This window comes from Haliaeetus leucocephalus, unplaced genomic scaffold (genome assembly GCF_000737465.1).
Source record: "Haliaeetus leucocephalus isolate CR32 unplaced genomic scaffold, Haliaeetus_leucocephalus-4.0 Scaffold198, whole genome shotgun sequence".
NCBI lineage: Eukaryota > Metazoa > Chordata > Aves > Accipitriformes > Accipitridae > Haliaeetus > Haliaeetus leucocephalus.
The window spans coordinates 91,293-111,756 of NW_010972634.1; the positions used below are offsets into that span (position 1 = coordinate 91,293).

General features: G+C 43.1%; 1 protein-coding gene across 1 annotated transcript in view; it reads left to right on the forward strand.

Moving 5' to 3' along the window:
- Positions 1–20,464, forward strand: part of RNLS (renalase, FAD-dependent amine oxidase) — a 78,795-nt gene that overhangs the window by 37,645 nt on the left and 20,686 nt on the right. Inside the window, exon 3 of the mRNA XM_010565932.1 lies at positions 19,879–20,052. Coding sequence (XP_010564234.1) covers positions 19,879–20,052 — 174 coding nt within the window. The remainder of the gene's footprint in view (positions 1–19,878; positions 20,053–20,464) is intronic.

A 20,464-nucleotide genomic window follows, 5' to 3' on the forward strand; every position in this document is an offset into this window, starting at 1 on the left:
GCCCTCCCATAATTTATTCCCCGCTTTGCTGAGGAGTGGGTTATGCCTAGGTGAGTAAGCATGAAATTGTTTCAAACTCATTGAAATATGTGGATTGATAGCAGAGGATAGAGCTTGCACAGGTCTCACGAATTGCTTAACTTTTGAAAAGATCAAGCAGATCATTCAATCAGTGTCTATTTGCTGGTATGTCACAGGCCATCACCTTTCATCCAGATACCTTCTGTAATAAGCCCAGTAACGTAGATGACAATTAAGCATACTTAGGTTTCCTTCTGGCACTTCAGTAGAGAAATTCATTCTAGGTTTGCAAACCATCAAAGATGAAGCACCTGTTAGTTAACCAACTGTGCTTTTGAAAACTTTTCTTTCTAGTTGCTGGCTCTTGAAGTGTTTTTCTGGGGCTGGCTGCAGATCCTCCTAGTGACGTGAATTCTCTGTCTAGAGAAGTGCTGAGCTTCTTTAATTATCCCAGCTCTCAGACATCTTTTTCTTCCAGATCCTTTTTAAGATCAAAATTGGACACAGCATTTCAGTATGCATCTGATAAGTGTTATACACAAATTTAAGCTCCCCTCTTACTTGCTACTCTAGCTTCCTGCATGGTGATACAGATCATGCATGACTGCCCACTCAGACAGACTTTGTGCCATTAGCAAATTTCATTGCCATTAATTTTTCAGCAATTAAATTGTTTGTATACTTTTAAGCTTCTTACCAGTCTCTGCAGAGACCCGCTAGAAATACCCACTGACAGCTGCTCCTTGAGACCTGTCAACCCACTAGTTCCTAACCCATTTAGCATGTGCTTTATCATGATAGTATGATGTTCTCTTTTAAGCATTATGCCATACAGGGCTAAGTTGTATACCTTAAAAAGATTCATGTATTGCCTGTATGTACTTACTTTAATCAACCAAATGGGCAGTCCCTCTGAAGAGACATTAGATTTGTTCAGGAAGACCTATTTTGGAGTCGTTATTTCTGTCATTTTTAAGTGAGCTCCCCATCAGATTTCACTCACTAGGCTTGGGCACTGATAGCAGCTTTTTTCCCCTACCTGAGTCACTTCTGTTTTTCCTTTTGGCACAATATTCAAACCCTTCCACATCTCTGATTTCCCTAGAATTCCAGGATATGTTAAAAATCTCTATCAAAGAGGCCACAGGGAGATCAGCCAGCTGTTTTAGTACTTTTGAGTGGAAACTCTATTATTTGTTGCTAGTCAAGTCTTTATAAATAGTAACAGCTTTCTCAGTATTTCTGTATTTGAAGATGCTTTGTCATCCATCCTTATGTGATACAAGTTCTCTTCCTTTTGTTCTATATTCGGACAATAATACAAATGAACATTTCTGCATTTATTGCATTTTTAGTGTATTTTACCATTGCATCTACTGGTGGGCCTGAATCATTGTTCAGGTTTATTTGTTTATTATCTTAGCCTTTCAGTTTGCTTTCTGAAAATGTAGAATGGACTCAAAACTTGTTTGGGACTGGTAGTGGTGCTGCACATTCAATTATAGAATATAATAATTTTTAAGGTACTTTATGGTAGAGAGATCTGGTTCTGCAGTTCAGAAGAGTAAATCACAAATCACATAGCATATTTGGGAGAAGAAAAGCAGCTCCCTAGATTATTATTTTCAGCAGTTACAGTGGAAATCTTTAAAGAGTTTTTTAAGTTCTGACAATGTCTCCTAGAGCCTGAGGTATTCCCTGTTGGGGGGGTGGGGGTGGGTGGAAATTTTAATTTATATTTGGCAACCGAATGCTAAGTTAGTAATCTTTAAAAAATTTAAAAATATTTTAAAAAAACTTAAACCGGAAACTGTCTTAGCTTCATTAAAGTGTTGGTAACTGGTTTCCTATAAAGTTTACATCAGTAAGCAGAGACATTTAATTTGTTAAGAGTCATTAGTTTTAACCCTGAACTGTAAAGATGGTTGATAGGAGTCATCCAGCATAAAGCCCCCTAAACTTATTTCCCATTTGAGCTCTAAAATGTGGAGCAACGCACGCAAAAGCTGTGTGTAGAACATAGCTGGGGAAGCAGAGCAATCCTCGGCAGGCACACTGGTGTTAGCAGTAGCAGCATGGGCTGCTGTGGTCCACTGAGAGCATGATGTCTAGTTTTCTGCAGTTGCAGGCAACCGTGCATTGAATGTTGAGTCCACTGTGGTCAGCTGAACTTGTCTGAGTTATGTGAGACATTTTAAAAGCAAAGATTGTGTTTTTTTAGACTAAGTTAACTGCAGAAGCAAAATAAATTCCAACCATCTTTTTTCTTAAGGAACCAGTGACATCTGTGAACCTCACTTAAATGTCTCCATTTGGATGGACTCCTGTTGGTAACAATCTCAGCAGTGTCCAACAAACTAGATTTATTCCACCAGCACATCTTTTGTGTTCCTTATTTCATCATTAAATATTTGCTTAAATTGTAGTGTGAAAACATCAGGAACTAAAGGGCCTGCCTATTTATGTGGCTAAGGTCTGAAGAAAGTACACAGACCCTCAAACTGGCATGTGCTGCAAAACACTGGACAGTTGAAGGAGAAAATAGAAAAATTATTTTAGTATAAGCAATATCTCCAAAACCTACATTACCCATAGTGAAGGTACCAGAATATGGTCAAGGCTTTCAGCCATTTAGCACCAGTCAAGGCAACTTTAATTCTTAAACCACATAATTGAAAATAAAGTACCCTGCCAATTCAGTAAAAGGATTCATCCCATTGTCCCTTCTAAATTTAGGGAGACAGAACATCTGCCATGGAAATGCACAAAAGTGGCTGTTAATCTTGGTTGTGAGCCTTCGTTCTGGTCTGCCTCTCTCTTAACTTCAGTTCTATGTTTTCCCCATTTAGTTCGCATTTCTCTTGATTCATCCTTCACTTTCTTTTTGAAAAGTGGTTTTCCGTAAACTTCTTTGTAGATCTGTTACCTCTACTATTTTCCATTGTCTTTTCCTCTTGCCCTATTGCATTGTATTTCATGTTATCTTTCTTCTGTACATACCGCCCATACATTGATTCTCATCTGCCCTTCTGCTTATCTCCTTGCATTTTTTTATTCAGTCCTGGTTTCTTCCCTTTTCTCTCCTTCATATCCCTTTCTATCCACTGCATCAGATTCTTCCATTTGCAGTGCTGGAATACATCAGAAATGATGTTTTCCCCTCTCCCCTGCCCTTTTAGTTACTGAAATATGCACATAAGAATTCAAATACGCTTCTAAAAATAGTAAAAGGATAAAATTGTTTGTTTCAGCTTTTCAATCTTTGCTTTTTTAGAACTTCTGGGAGGAAAGCCCCATAAAGTCTGTAACTAATTCAGCTGCAGGGAAAAAAATAAAAGCAAAATAAAAACCAAAAAAAAAAATAGCCCCAACCCATTTTATTTAAAAAAAAAAAAAAAAAAAAAAAAGGCAAATCTCATGTGTGCTTTACCTATGGACAGTGTCAGTGTGGCATGTGTAATTCTAAGTGGCATTTTATATCCTGGGTCTTTTTGCTTATGTGAGGGGGATTATTATGTATTTCACAGTTTTGGTGGTTGATATTAAAGCTAATGTAACTTGGTGTGAGATTAAAAGAAAATGGTTTATCTGGGGCATATTTAGAGAAGATGAGAGTCATGTAAATTCTGAAAGATGTGGTGGATGAGAATTTCTTGCTGCAGGAAACATCTGTCCAGGCAGGTAGTTGTGAAGTGCTGGCATTTCCCATTATCCAATAGACTGTTCTTCCCCAGCCAGTGGATTTGCTTTATCTTTCAAGACTGCTTAGATATTTCTCAAACGAAAATAAATTGATTTGAATTTTTTTTTTACATTTTATACACAATATTGTGAATATTAAACTTTAAATTCTATCCAAATTTGGATCTGTAGGTGTTCATGACATGATTATAAAGATCATCAGCCGTGTGATGCTCCAGTATTATGTTGCTTTATCTCAGGATATGAATTCCTGAAACTGCATGTCCCAAATTCTGCTGAACTAATTATTACAGTGCAGACAGCTTCTAAAAATAAACTTTCCCATTAGATGTTATGTTTTATAATAAATCTGCTCTTCAGAAAAGTTTTTATTTTCCTCTTGAAATAATGAAGTTTATGGTTTTATTTCCTATTTTACAACCCCCTAAAATACTGATAAGGCAGGCAGGTGCATTTACTGACTGCTTTTAGAAAGTATTTGGGGTGAATTAAAGGCTTCATAAAAATCCTGTGAAACAGGGAGCAATTAGATGTGATTAGGCAAAAGACTGATAATCAGAAAGCTAGTAGTGCTAGGTAGTGTAGGCCCTGGTACGAGCACTGTGTTTACACATGCCCATTTGTGGTGGATTGCATTTAGCAAGTATTTGTTTTCCCTGGTAATGAGGTGAGAAACAAGTGTCTTTGCCTTGTGTCATCTTTATGAATGTCTCTCACTTTCTACCTTATGTCTTGCTGTCTTCCCTTGAAACCTATTGCATCTTCCTACTGCTTGTCTTATAGGTAAGTGTATTGACAAACCAAGCACAGTTCTCCATCTTGTCTTAGTGGAATACAAGCCCATCCTCTGAAATAATTTGTATGCCTTTGAAAACATCAACTTGAAAGCCTCATTGAGAGTTTAAATTACATTTAAATGTATTCAGTGTTTAAGCTTGTGATGAGAAGCTTTCTCCCAACAGTAGAAAATCACAGACTTCTTCCAAATATAATTTAGTACTTTTTCTGCAAATATTTGTGTGTGATTTGTCATGAATTTTCTAGCACCTCGATACTGGCATGTGTCTTGTGCCAGTGCCATTCCTCCAATTCTCACTGGTAGCTTTCTGATCATAATCCTTTTGCCTTTTAATTAGTGGACACTTTCCTCAGCATAGGGTGACATGAACAGTAGGATTTGATATTTCTTGGGTTTTCAGCTCACCAATCCAAGGGAGAGGACGGAACTCTATCAAATGGGGAAAACCATCTCCTTGCAGCAACTCTGCCTCTCCTGAGTGGTTTCAGGACTCATCATACTAAGACTGACTCCAGACTCCCTTTTCACTTTGGGATTTGTTCTATGCTGCTTTTTGTTTGCTGCTTTGCTTTAATGCTGGTCCCAGCTTTGCTAAGGTGGAAGCAGAATAGATTGGGCAGCTGATTCCTATCCCCTCCATAAGGGAATCATTCTTTGCAGGTTTAAAAAAAACCACAACAACAACAACAAAAAATACTAAATTATATTCATATCTATGTACGTGTTTGAATGTACCATCATGGCGTCCATCTCTTAGAGGAGCCAGGTGTCCAACTTACTTCAAGGTATTGAAAAATCAGTAAATACAGTGCAGTTCACATTTCTTCAGTGAAGTGACCACACAAGGTCAGTGTGATTGGAGATGTGCCTAGGCATGCATCAGGAGAGTAATTCTGGGAGAACACCATTCTCGCTAAGTCCAGCACTCTCCTTTCCAAGAGATGTATCAGTATGCAGTGAGGTCCTCATCAATAGGTCTGGGTTTACTGCAGTAGAAGAGAGTGGAAATTAGCAGAGCTGTTAGATGACCCATATGAGGATGATAAAATACCAAGGCAACATCAGGTCAAACTAATGAACTGAAGAGAAGCAGCTTGGAAATATTTAAGCTAAATTATGTGGCAGATAGAAATTCATGGTCATTAATAATGTTAAAAAAGGGAGACTGTTTATGATGAATTGAGAAAACAAAACTTAATATTGAGAATTAATGGTAGAATAGATGTCCAAAAATTCCCTACAGATGTGTAAGGTCATTTAGTTCCCCAGTAACCATTTTTCTTAAATAGTTAAAGCAGCAGACAGATCTTCCGGTATTCAACACAATCTTTCCTTACCAGTAAAAAATGTATGGAAACTATAGCTGTGCTATCACAGGAGGAGGGGATTAATTACTGTTTTAGCACTAGAAAGCCTGTATATGAAAAGGTTACGTGACTTGCCCAAGGCCATGTTGCAGGTCAGTGTCAAAGACAAGAAGGTAGACCAGAACTGGCCACTTGGGCTCCTGTTCAGATTTCATTAGGCCAAGCTCCTTCTATTTGTGTATTTCTTACCTGGAAAATGCATGGAAATACAAGGTATTACTAAACTTGCAGTACCGAAGTAATGGCTGGCAAAAGTGCTAATGGTGGGCTGGGATGTGCTCAGAGCTGACATTGGGTCTTCCTTGTGACAGAAAGCCAGGTAAGTGTTAGCAGAAGGGATGGGGAGGGAGAGACTTCTCGTTCTCTAGTATTTTTCTCTTGATTGTGTAGTTGGCCTGCTCGAGTAAGATGCAAGTTGATTGGAACATCTTCTGTATGTATTCTTCCAGTCGTTTCCAAAATTCGTGTCAGCACGATGCTTCCAACGCTTGCCACCTCTACCATGATCCACCAGCTCCATTCAGATACTGTTTTAAATGAATACAGATGCCATTCCCTATAACATGTTCTATTTCTCTTCACAGAGGGCAGTTGTTTCTTCTGTCCCCCTTTCATTTTGTGGTTGGAAGCGTAAATATTTGAAGTGTTTGAATAAAACGATCCTAACCTTCATATATCTGATGCAGAGACCTGATCTGACCAACTTTGGTGAGAGCTTGAGATCTGATGAAAATACAAGCTCATCTCTCCCTAGGACTGTGAAAGAAAGCTGAATGTTAAACATTAAATAGAGAATAGAAAAGGGGGCTATCATGATGCTGCTAGATACATCCTTGGTGTGCCTGCAACTTCAATATCGCATGCAGTTGTGTTTTCATCATTCAAAAAGCTTCAGATGCCCACAGGGCTGGATGGCCAAAGGCACGGAGTGGCTTCTCAGCAAGGGATGACTAAATAGCCTGGGATTCTTCAGCCTGGAAGAGACAGCTGCATTGTATTAGCAGTCTCTGGATGTATAAACAGCTCTTCCAGCACAAGACCTGGAAAGCCCAATAAAGCTGTTCAGACTGATTCAGAAAATGAAAAGAGGAGAGGTCTGAATAGAGGTAATACTGAAACTTACTAACAAGTCTGGCCTGAATGGGGGGAAAAAATCCCCTAAAAATCACCCCAAGGGGGTTCTTATAAAAGCTGAATACAATTCTTGCATCTTTTTGATGTTCACAGTTCTACCCTGTATTCCTTCCTTTTGTGTCCTCCTGGTAATGAGCTAGACAAGCTCGTCTACTTTAAAAGTAGAGGAAAATATGTTAAATTTTTTGTCTTAAGTGGAAATTTCCAGTGGCCAGCTGAATCCTTCCTCAATAATTGATGCCTGAAAGCATTTTCTCTAGTACTTACTTAAATTGAAATATCTTTGTTGTCCATTATTGTAGAGCTGTATTTTGATTCTGTGAGTGTGCATTACCACTGTCTGGTATTGCATTACAGGTATTGACTTGAGTTTAGTAATAGGGAAGTGTTGCAAGGAGTCAGTCTGTACTGAGACCGTGCAGATAAGCCTCCAGTTGCTGCGCTTCGGCTTTGCGTGCCATTAGGGTCTTCCACCATAGTCAGTGGGGAGCTGCAGCCCAGAAGCCAGAAACATCAGGCAGATCTAATTCAATTTATTTATGTGTTTATTCTGTCCAAGTCAAAACACAGAGCAGTAAGCCAACATCTTTCTTTGTTGCCTTGAAAAGCTTTTAATGCTATTTCAGCACCTAGTGTCATACTTAAAGAAAATAAATCCTCTCAACTTTATTATTCAGCTCAATGCTGTGTACAGTAGATGCATAAGTTATATGCTAAATGTTTTATGATGGCGATTATGTAAGTAATGAGCTTTTACATTTTGGCACCAGAGAGTAACAGAACTGTGTGTAGTACTTTGTAACGTGGTGTAGGAAGGAAACCCTTCTAAGTCCTCTGTAATGACGTGGCACAGCAGGAAGATGAATCTGGATTAATTTGCAAATTAATCTAGAGGAAATGTGACAATGAGCTTTATTTATTTTTTAGCTAAACTTTTCCAAGTCTCTTAGCTCAAAGATGAGATCTTAAATCTATACAGAGGTTTCTGAATAAAATCAGATTTTCTCAAAGATGTCTTCAGCTTCTGTTGACTTCAATGCCAGTCACAGAAACTAGCCGGCTTTGCAAGAATAACACATAATAAATGTTGCTCTGCCTATAGTATTGAAACTGTATTTGCGGTTGTGCTAGTGAGAGTTATATGATGGCATGTCATATATATATTCTATGTCATTACCTATAAATGACTACAAAGTAGAAACTGGAGTGTACATGTGTATTATATTTTTTTATTTGGACTTTATTGACTAATTTCTTGGGTTTTTTTGTAAGTGGCTCTGATTTCCAAGCATGTCCAAAATCTGGAAAATCCTAGGTATCTTTGTGCCCTGCTGGAACGAGTCAGTCTGTCCTGGTGGCTCCACAGAGGTATTTATTTCTGCTACCTCCCTGGCAAAACTGGAAGAAATTTCCCAGCTAAAATATGGGCATTTTGAACCATTACAAGACTGGCTTTCTTTCCCCAGGCGGGTGGTGATGTAACCGTAGAAAGAGTTTGGATTGTGAAAAATCAGTTATTGTCTTCTCCTTTAGTTTTACTTGCTTATAAATGTCATATCCTGTTCTTCCCAGGGTGGAAGCTTAGCAGAGGTTCATATTTTAAACTAAGATGTCATTAATTTTGAATCAAAACCATAGATACAATAAACCACAGTGAGAGGGATTTCCATGGTGTGTTGTGTGTCAGCATCACGTATGCTGCAGGTTCATGAGACTAAAATGCTGTGTGCCGTCATTGTACACATCTTCAGGTGCTGCATTGCTTCTGATGGCATCACTGAGGAAATGACTGGATTTTTGGTTAAGAGTCAGCTTCTGCACTCACAACCCAGTCATCCAAATAATGAATTTGAAAAGTTGTTTTCCCCATTAATACAAATAGAAAAATTGTGAAGCTAATATCAACATATGCATTAAATCCACCTGCAGATTGGACACTGAGCATAGGGGCTGAAGAGAACAGCATGGAGCTCCTCAGTTGTGTGTAATACAGCATACAGGTTAAGAATAAGCTACGGAATTGGGGAAGGAGGATAGAGGTTTGTTAAATTTAAAAATTGAATTATATATGAAAAGTAACAAAAAAGATTATTGCTTTGGATCAGGGATTATTTTGGTTAAAAGTATGGCCTGAGCATATAAGTGGGTATAACGGGGATCAATTTAAAGGGAGAGAAAGGAAAGATAATTTTGCAGCATGCTCCTATACCAATCTCCTACAACAAAACCGCACGATCTCTGCCTGTTTGGGCTGGAGGAGGCAGGCACCGGGCTTGGCCTTTGGGATGGTGCCAGGGTGCACGCACCCGAATGCATCAACTCTCAGAGCAGTACAGCCTTTTCTGTACTGCTAAATGAATGCTAGTGCAGCAGCTGCAGCACGGTCCAGTGTTTGACAAAGATCCCATGGAGCGTCTCCCCTCGTTCCTCATCCCTCCTCTTTTCTCATCTGCCCTTCTTCCAGGAGACAGGAGCTGGTAGTATTCTGCCCTTGTGCCAGCTTTGTCCCCAGTTCTGGAAATGGTGCAGTTTCATTTCTCTCTTGATAGCAAAAGTTGACCCGAACGCAATGTACAGTGCTGTAGAAGATTAATGTAAATGTTTCTTGTGAAAATTGATGGAGGTTTTAGTTTAATAGTGAGTGAATTGCTAATCATCTTATCAAGAGTAGCTAATGGACAGGTATTCAAGCTTAGTTCTCAAAATCATAAACTTCACAAAAAAAATCACTTGTACTGTCTTTTTTCCCAGCATCTTTTTTTCCACTTCATCATCTACATTTCTAAATGTGCTTTTCCTTCATGTGCCACAAACTTTAGATAAAGAAGCTTTATGTCAGTCAGGACTGCAGTGATTTGAAGTAATTATTTAAGCTGTTAGAGACCTTGCATACACGCAGCAGTGAGCATTGCATTGGATCCAAAAAGGATTATTCAAACAAAAGCTGAGCATAATAAGAAAATGAAAAGTATATTGCAACACATAACTACGTTTAGTGGGTATTTCAATGCAGATGTAGGCATGGCTGCATTTAACTGTTATACTGCCTTTTTAAAAAAAATCTCAAGCTGTTTGATGAGGAAGCTGAAGTTAAAAATGAAGCCTTTCTCATAACCTCTGCTCCCTCCTACGCAAAGGCAGAAGCAGGAACAGCCTGCATCTTGAAACGGTCAGCACGGTGGCAGAGGGCCAGTGTCATGGCACAGTGTCAGCCTTGATGACTCTGTAGAGGGGGATTGCCTGAAAAGTCTGTCCTTTGTCACCACTCAGCTAGAGAGTTCAGGGCAGCGGCTTCTTGCTCTGGAGAGGAGGAGGAACAGTCTCCTCAAGCCTGTCGAGGAAGAAGAGGTTGCCATCCAAGGAGGCTTTGCTGTGTGAAGGTTATGATAATGTGCCATCCTGAATAATTCATCTGAACAGAGCTATGGCAGCACTCTGTCAGCTGTGACAATAAACTGTATCTCCAGGTACTTAGCTGAGCTGCCTATTCTGCTGGGTGAGCGTCTTATTAAAATCTCTTAACTTGATACCTCTGCTAAAAATATCTTTGTTGCTGTTTAACCACTGAGTTTCCTTTTTAACTTTTAAAATAGTGGTGATCACTAGCCACTGACAAATACTGTGTCACTGACAACATCTGACTGACACATTTAGATTTGCTGTCAGCTTATCACTAAGAAGCTGCAAATAAAATCTTAAGCAAAGCAGTCTAAGGAAATAAAACCTTTTGAGAGATAGCGTCAGTAGCAGGGTTATTGAGGGCATAGCTGTGAGAGAAACGTATGGTCACAGAAATAAAGTATGGAAAAAATGAAGAAGGTGGAGAGAAACCTACCTAGTCAAAGGCTGAGTTGAGTACTAGGGGATTACAGGGGCGCTTGTGCACCAGCTTATCCATCTGCTGGAAAATAAGCAACACCTCCTAACATCCTTCATAAATTTGTCAGGTTTTCTTACATCCATATGCCTGACAAAATTTTCTAGAAGGTGGGAGAGAGAATAAGAGGAAACAGGCAGAATGTTTTATTTCTCTTTGTGCCATCCCACGGCAGGTGGGGACAGGGAGTTGGGCAGGATGGGTTTTGTTTCCAGAAGAGGAAGCTACGGTCCTGAAAACTGGGGGGTGGCTGGGCAGTGACAAAAGATAGCTGGTTTCCTCCTGGGATGCATGGGCATCTCACTGTCCAGCCTTGATACTGAGCCTTTCAATAGGTGAAAGGGATATTTTCTTTCCAAATATGTCAAAGCAGGACCTAGTACTGAGGCACTGGGTAAGCCACAGTCACCAGCAAAGCTTCAGCTGAAGTTTTTACTTGCTAAAACTCAAGAGGGGAGGAATAGAGGGTAACTGTAGAAGCACCTTTTCCATCCTGTAGTCCTTGTGGATGGGTATGGGGGACTGTTTCATCCCTTGATACAAATCACAGTATCCTTCAGAGTATTTTCATGTTTCCTGATTCTTACAGCCCCAGCAGGACTGTTGTGCTTAGCAGAAACCACTAGTCCCATCAGATGCACTTGTGTCAGACCTGCTTGCTAGGAATGACTTAAGAAAGTGCTGAAAGCAGGCCCACAAGGAGCAGGAGTTACACTGAATTTGGGAGGATACTCTGGAAAAGTCAAAAAGCTCAAGCTAGGCTCTAATGCTATTCCCACCAAAGCTAAAGCTGTCAGATTATTAGAAGAATAAGGAGTTTCCAGTAAAAGAAGTTAAGATTAAAAAGCACTCTTTTCCTAAAAGAAAAAACTGTAAGCATCCTCATACTTTGCTGCTTTAATAGCACTATCATTCCTTAAAAGTACTGCTGTAGGTTTTTTTCTTAGTGCTTTGGTGGCTGGTAATGTCTAGATGTCTCTAGATTTAGTTACCCTGGTCATACCTAGTAAGTGATTTTGAATATATCAGGCGATAGCTGTGTGCGATAAAACACAAGCTGTATCTGGCTGGCTGTTGTCTTCTTTGAAGCTGCTAGTTGTCAGGATGCAACATCCTCTGTGCTGCCCAGCAAGACTGGACGGTGAAACAAAATAAGAGTGTTTTCCTTCTCATCCCTGGAAGTCTTTCAAACCAGCATCTCAATTTGTTTACTCAAGTTTGCCCACGCATCCTCATGTGCGTGCAAGAGCTGGATACAAGCATCCCAGCTGAGCTCTAAAATCATGTGGTGACTTGATAAGGGAGATAAGTATCCACAAGCTTTTAGAAGTACTGAATTAGGAATAGCAAAACTTTCCAAAACAAGTATTATTTTAAATGCATCTCACATTGCAGCATCTGCTTTTCCCTGCAGTTCTGAACATGCTTTCTCCCTGTCCCTAGCAGCTGTGACCTATGGTGACAGGTACATGGGACTTTGTGTGAAGTTATGGGTAACCTAACTACTGTTTCAGTTGCCAGACTGACCTGAATCCTTTACCAACCCATCAGTTCTCTTGCCCATCTCTGCTTGCTCAAAACTGCAGTTGCAAGTCCAGTCCTTGCTGGAGCCTCTGACAACTGCCACAAGCTGGTGGTGAATGATCTGGGTGCTATCTAGCTCCTGCAGTGCCTTCCTGCAGATAAAGGTACATATTGCAATCCTCTCCCTGACTTGCTGGCAAATGACTAAACATCCAGGACTAAACCTTGATCGTCCTACTTGGTTCTTGGCCATCAGAGCAGCTGGGTTTATTTTTGCTTCCCTGGCCTCTGTGATGGTAGGCTGGGCTCAGTCCTGGACTCCTGAATGGCGTAGTGCCTGTGCTCCCAGCCTGCCAGCTGAAGCCTTGGCTCTCTCTCTTGCTGGCCCTAATGGGATCTCTGGGTTCTCTCCTTCCCACAACATGAGTGAGGCAGTGAGGTGACATTAAATACTGGAACAGCAGATAAAAGGCCGTTACTATATTTATTGAGTGTTACAGATAAGTAATCCACTCTGCTGTCAGTGTCTAGAGAAACAGCAAATAAAGTATACATGCCCCTTGCTTTGATGTGATGAAATCTCCAGAGGACATTTACTTCAGTGGCATTTGCAGTGCAGCTGTAGCTGAGTTTTTCAGTGGAAAATGTAAGATATTCATGTCTTTATGCACTGCTTTAAAAATATCGCTATGGCTGATTCTTGTATGCTGGATGATTCTGTGGTCTGAAAGCTGGTTTTTTTCCCAAAATGTTATTAAAATCATCTTAACCGTTTTTGTTGGAAGGGGAAAAATTAATAGTTATTTTGTGGTTTCATACACAACATTAAAACAACAGTCTGGTTTTCATTTAAACCAATAAAAGTATGGAAATTCAAAATGAAGCCTCTCTTCATGTCCTTAGATCAACTTGTTGGCCTTGCTAAAATGCATAATGGATGAAGCAGGGGAAAAACCTCAGTCTTACAACTTGCAGCATTGTTTTCGCATACAGTTCAGCTTTTTTGTTGCTGGATTTCAAACTTGACGTCACTTTATTGCCTGTCTTCTCAAGCTATAAAAACTTCCTCAGTTTTGTAAATTTGCAGAAGTTTAGAATCCAATGAACCACAGACGTTATTTTTAAAAAACGTAAGCAATAATTAAGCAAATTGGTTAGCAAACATACATCAGTGATTGAATTAATACACTTTTTAATTTTAAACTATAAACCTGACTGTTTGGGACAATGAGTATTAGTCATTTCTTGTTTATGGTACGGTCAAAAGGAGACCAGAGGCACTGGCACGGCTGCAGCATGGGAAACCCCGTCCGGCCCCAAGGCAACAGCCCGTCCCCGTGCGAGCGGGGCGTCCCGGGGACGGTGCCCTGAGCAGTGGGGGATCCCCATCCCTGGGGATGCCCCGACTCGCCGGGACTCGGCCCCCAGCGACCTGCTGCAGCTGCCTTAAGCCTGAGCCTGTCCGTGAGTCCAATGCGCTTGCGTGCGGTGTGGCTATCATCGCAGTGCTGCCCCTCTGTTTTCACCCTGCAGGTTCCTTTCCAGCTCTGCTCTCCCCCCAAGGACAGGGCAGGACTGAGTCTGGAGAAACTCCTCAGTGTTGCTGGGGTTCACTTCTCGCCGGTGAGCAGCCTGCCACTGTCCCCGAAACACCTGCAAGCGCTGGGCAGTATAACCGGGTGTCCTTAGCCTATGTGTTATTCCATCTCCCCAAGGCTTTGAAAAGTGAAGCTGTTCCTTCCCTCGTTGCTGTGAATGAGCCATCCTAGGTGTTTACAGCTCTTTGATCTGTTAAGTCACAGCTCCGTCACTTCTGGCTGGTGCCCGCACCCTCGAAGCTGCCTGCCCTCCCTCCTCTCCCTTCTCCTGGGAGGGAGGTTGCTCAGCTGGGCTCATTGCCTGCCTTCATCTGCTTTCCCCAGCATCCCCTGGCCAAGCTCCATGTGTGTGCGTATACTTAAAGCTGATAAAATTGTAACTTATCTTTGATTACCACACTGCTGTTCGGCATCTGTCCCCAGTGACCCCTAACACCTTCTGGAACTTTATAGCTTGTGAGGACAGGTCCATAAAGCAATGTTAAGTCTTAAACAAGGTACTTCAGAGCCAAGTGGCTGGCTCGGCTTTGGCAACACTTAACATTGTGAAGGTTGTACCTGCTGAAGCACTCCATGTAATAAACCGTTTGCCTGAGCAAATTTAAACCCCCTGGTCCCTTCCCCTGCAGCAGACCACATGTGCTGCGAAGCAGAGGCAGGGTACGGGCTTAGGCGGCTCGGCGCCTACAGCCCCCAGGCTGGGCAGTTCATCTCTGTCTCAGAGACATTCCCACAGCACAGAGGTTTCTGCATGCTGAGCTTTGCCGGGGGAATTTGCTTCACAGGCTGGAGGAGGTCTTGTTTATTTTTTTTTTCCCAAGGGGAAATGAGTTGTCTAAGTAACCTGGACAAAGAGTAGTGTTTTAGATGAGACGTTACAGCTTCACATTTATTTGCTTGTTTATAGAACTTTTATATTCTTTCGAAGCACAGAAAGAATGTGTAAGAATTGTGATTATTTATCATAGCTATAAGAAGTGGGCCTGCTGGTGATGGACATCTCAAAACCCAGCTGTGCAGAGCCCTTACCTGAAAGAGGATAGGGGATTTCTGGACAAGATCTGTCCCCTCTGCCATGTGGCATGTGTTTAGCAGCAGCTCTGTTCCCTGTCTGGGCTCTTGTGGTCTGCCAGGAGGAACTGGGACAAGCACTGCTGAAATCGCTAACGTCGCCGTTCCGACTTGGCAGTAAAGAGCCCCCGAGAAAGTTCCTGGATGCTGGCACCATGTGCCTGCACTGTTAAATTCACGGCTTGAGCAGGAAGTTAGCACAGGCCAGGGAACATTTCCAGTGGGGCGGGATGTGCGAGGTCCTCTTGTGCTGGCGTTCTTTCCTCCAGGGCAGTCGTCCAGCCTGCCCTGCGTCCCTGCTTAATCCGCTCCCTTCCCCTCCTCATCGCAGGCTTTGCCAAGCAGTAGTGCCATGCCATGAAATCTCCTGGTCCTGGGGGCTGCAGAAGCTGGAGAGAAGCTGTGGAAGAGGGGAAGAATGGAGGAGGATGGAGATGGCAGCCTACAGGAGATTCACGGAGCTGGGGTAGTCCTGCCAGTGCCCTGGTCAATGCAAAATCTTTGAATGGCATGAAAAGCTGGGATGAAAGCCAGCACCTCGCCACAGGCCGGGGTGGCCGCCCTGCCAGGCTGCTCTGGAGGTTTGGCATGGAGCCCTGTGCACCCAGGAGCCCTGGGCCCCAGGGGAGCAGCCTGGCCCGGAGGAAGGCAGAGCGAGCCTGGGCAGGGTGCTTTGCACACTGTGGCTTTCGGAACTGGCTGGTCGGGTGGCACACACACAGACAGGGGGTCTGTACCGCGTCTGGAGTCCTGGGGTGAGATGAGAACCACCAGTTCCTCAGCTGGGACATGCTCAGGGTAAAGCAAGAAGAAATGACCTTGAAGAGCAGCTCTTGCAGCCACTGCTCTCTGGTTTTCTCTGGAGCATGTACGAGGTTGTTCTTCCATAGAGAGCATGTATGTGTGCTGCAGAAGCCCGTTCAAGGCAGTAGCATACCAACAGCATTCTCCGTGCTAAACTGTTACTGGGTCTTGGTCACAGACCAGTGGTATAACCAATGGGAACCCTACCATGCCACAACTTGCATGGAGGCAGCTTTGCCGAGGGAAGGTGACAGAAGAGGTTGAGGGGTCTTTGACCCAAGGCTTAGAGGAGTTCCTGAGGTCCATGGATCCTCCTTGGAAAGATCTAGGTGCAGAGGTGAGGTGAGAGGCAGCTTGGCCCCCTCAACACCTTCTCAGAGGGGACATGGGACTGGAGAGGGAAGGGGAGCTTCTTCAAACCCCATTGTGCTCAGCCAGTCCTGTCCTCCTGGGCAGGTCTATCCTATGGCTTCCTCTGTCAGGCAGCTCCACCACCGCCACCCCTAGTGCCAGACACCTTATTTCTCTTCCTTTCCTCTCCCGAGCTTTCATGGTCAATCAGTGTTTCTTTCTGCCCCCTGCATTTCTCTGTTCCCCAGCATATTTATGTTAAAATTTGTAAGGGTTTTTCTTCAGGGCTTTTCAAGGCTTATTTCTGATGGCATTTGAGATGGAATCTGACTTGTGATCCTCTGGTGTGCTGGTGATTAGGTAAGGCTGGTGTGGGTGTGGAGGTCATGGTGGAGTGGGGGAGACCAGCCAGGAACCTCGGTTAGGAGAGCACTCTGTACGTGAGGTCACTGTTTCAGGGGAGGAGACAGAAAGCAGCCTCTGAAATCAGTCTTCTTCATGACATGCAGAGTGTCGTGGTTTAACCCCAGCCAGCAACTAAGCACCACGCAGCTGCTCACTCACTCCCCGCCCCAACCCAGTGGGATGGGGGAGAAAATTGGGAAAAGAAGTAAAACTCGTGGGTTGAGATAAGAACAGTTAAATAGAACAGAAAAGAAGAAACTAATAATGATAATGATAACACTAATAAAATGACAACAGTAGTAATAAAAGGATTGGAATGTACAAATGATGTGCAGTGCAATTGCTCACCACTCACCGACCAACACCCAGCGAGTCCCCGAGCGAGCAGCAATTCCCCCCACCCCACTCCCCCCAGTTTCTATACTAGATGTGACATCCCATGGTATGGAATAACCCATTGGCCAGTTTGGGTCGGCTGCCCTGGCTGTGTCCTGGACCAACTTCTTGTGCCCCTCCAGCTTTCTTGCTGGCTGGGCTTGAGAAGCTGAAAAATCCTTGACTTTAGACTAAACACTACTTAGCAACAACTGAAAACACCAGTGTTATCAACATTCTTTGCATACTGAACTCAAAACATAGCACCGTACCAGCTGCTAGGAAGACAATTAACTCTATCCCAGCTGAAACCAAGACAAGAGGAATAGAGTAGAGAGACATCATGGAAAAAATATGCAACTAGAGAAACAATGGGATGGGGCAGATACCTGTGAGTAGCATGGTGGGTTTTCAGGTGAGAGATTGTGACTGCAGACCATGCATCCTCCCATAGAAGGTACCTGTCTGTGAAGAATGGAGTCGATATCTTTGGTGAACCTTCCCTGGTGGTTCACTAAGGCTTCTGAGATGTAGTAGGCTTCATGGCTTTACTTATTGAGTCTCTCCCAGGACACTGAATAGGGACATGAATTGTGCCCCTGTACATTTTGGGAGACCACATGGAAATGTTGCCAGAATGGACCAGTCATGTCAAGGAGTTTGGACTTGGCACCTGTAGACTTGCACAGCTGAAATGGTCACCCACAGGTTGGTAAGAGGTATCGTGACACCAGCCCTCCCCTCCACCAGGATTGGCTCAGGAATCGCACTCTCCCCTGCTCAATGTCCTCTGCATGTAAATAGACTCTGAACGCAGGCAGCCTTGATGCTGTTTGAGAAGGGAGTGTGCCAGTAGCTGTGGTGGGAATGGACACTGATGCAGACCAGTGGTATGTAGGCTTTACAGGTTTAGTGGCAGTTGTTGCAAGGACTTCTCAGCACAACCGAATGTGCTCTTAAGTGTGCATCCTGCTAGAAAACACTCTGCCAGTGCTACGGGACTCCTGTCCCTGGCCAGCACTGTGTGACTCAGGAGCGCGTGTATCACGGCACCATGCACGGAGGTTTGATTTATAGCCCTGGTTCCTAGAGTTTCGCCTTGGCACAGCAGTGAATATCGGTTCCCAGGGAGAGAGTGTGTGTTGGTGGAGTGATTGTGTGATGAAGCCGTCCTGGTTGCAGGTTCTGAGGAGCAGCATTAGTCATGACAGCAAGGTCAGTCACGCCAGCGTTCTTCTTTGAAGCACATTAATTGCAATCACATGGAGGTGGCTTTGGCATGGTTAAGGTATGCAGAATCACCCAGTCCCACCAACTTCAGCTGGAGGCACCAGGATGGGGGTCTCCACCCTAACACTGCTCCCAGCAGGTCCAACACTGCATCTGGAGCAATTTGTTTGGGGCTGTGTCCAGGTGAGTCGGGGCAGTCCCCGGGAATGGAGACCCCCTTTAGTGGACCACATTAGTGACCCTGCGCAGGACTTTATTCAGTTGGTTGTTGTCTTCCTTGTACTGGGGGGCACAACAAACTGCACAGTGTGTCCAGACGTGGCCTCACTTGAGGGGGCAATACCTTCCCTTGATGTGCTGGATGCTCTCACACCAGGCTGGTTGGCCTTCATTGCTGTGACTCCCAGCCAGCTTGGTACGCACGAGTCTGCAGACACCTCTCGCATACAAAGCCTTGCATGAAGAGCTGCCCCCTCCAGCCCATCCCAGCCTGCCCCACACATGGGGCTGGTCTGTCCTGGTGCAGGACTTCTGCTGAAGTCCTTCTGAAGATACCACTCAGCACCTGGCCTGCTGCCTGTGGGAAATGCCATGGTGGATAGAGCCATCAGCTGCTCCTTTCTTCATACAAGATGTTCCTCATGGTGGCTGAATTTTGCATAAAATGAAGCACTTTGGTTGGTGTTCTTTTACCTCTCAATATCAAATCTCCAAACAAGCCCAACAGAGCATGCAGTTTCACATACAGGTGGGAGACTGCTGTAATTTTGTCTTTGCATGTCCTGCTCCAGCTCGCAGAAGCATTGGCTGTCCATTCAGTAGTAGGAAGAGAGACGTGACGGCTAACTCCACAATTAGACTGTTGTATTTCTCTTTGGCATGAAATAAAATAGTATTTGAATGCACAGTGGGGCTAATGCTACTTTGTGCAGCTTTTTATGAAGATTATAAAATTGAGGCAAAAAGCAGATCTTACTGTAATTAGAAGATAGAAGAGTTGATCGTAGGGAGGAATGGATTAATACTTGCTCTGAAATTTTCTAAACTGCTTTAAAATACCTTCAGCTGAAGGAGCTGAACTTCACTATGAACCCTTTGTGTGCTGAAGTGCAGAGGTTTCTTCATCCTTTTGAATTGCAACATGGAAGTTGCAGGGCTATTTTCCCCAGACATTCAAGAGTCCCTGTGTTCGTTTTGTTGATATGTGAAGTCATTTGGGTTTTTGCAGAGTCATACAATCATTTACTTGATGTGCTAGAGGCAACCCAAACCTCTTATTCCCATTTATTCACCCTTTGAGAAAACATTCGGAAAAAAGTCACCTGTCATTGAAGTTCCAAGTCAGAGGCAACTAGCAGAAAACTGGGAGATAAACCACCAACAGATGGGGGAGGGTTGCATGTGAAGGATGTACTGTACATAATGTGCCATTAAAACTTCATGAAGAGGTGTCCCAGAAAAAATTTTACAAAGCACTAGGCTTAATATTAAATTCTTAGTTTTAGCGGTCTGGTCATTTTCAGGAAGGAATAATCAGCTTAACCACAGCATTCACATATTTAATGTTCTGAGAGAAGAGGGATTGTCTGATTTTTTTTTTTTTTTTTTTTTTTTCCCCAGTAATTAATGGAAGTCAAAGGCAGCAACTGGAATCTGCGAGTTACTCCTCCCGCTACGCTCTGGGACTTTTTTATGAAGCCGGTACACAGATTGATGTCCCTTGGGCCGCACAGTACATCACCGATAATCCCTGCATACGCTTCATCTCCATCGATAATAAGAAACGCAATATAGGTCAGTGCTCCCATTATTTCCCTTAAACACAGTGACAATAGAGGGTGTAGGTCATGAAAAATGCTGTTTAATTGAGTGTTGCTATTCTGAACAGAGCAAGTATTTAACTCCAAGCCGCAGTGGATAGCATTTAATGTCACATTTGGCCTGTAATAAAATACACAATGAAAGTGGGAAGGTCCTCAGAAAATCACCACCCAGCACACGGTTTACGTTACTGCATTTATGAAACCAGTGTCAGGGGATTTGAGACATCAAAATGTTGCTATTCCAAGAAAGAGCTGGAGTTCCTTTGTTTAATCATTGATTCATACACATGCCAATTTATCTCCCATCATCCATTACTTTACAACTCCTGTTCTTTCCACTAAGCATGCTTGGAAGTAGTAATGAGTTATATAATTGAGGCTGT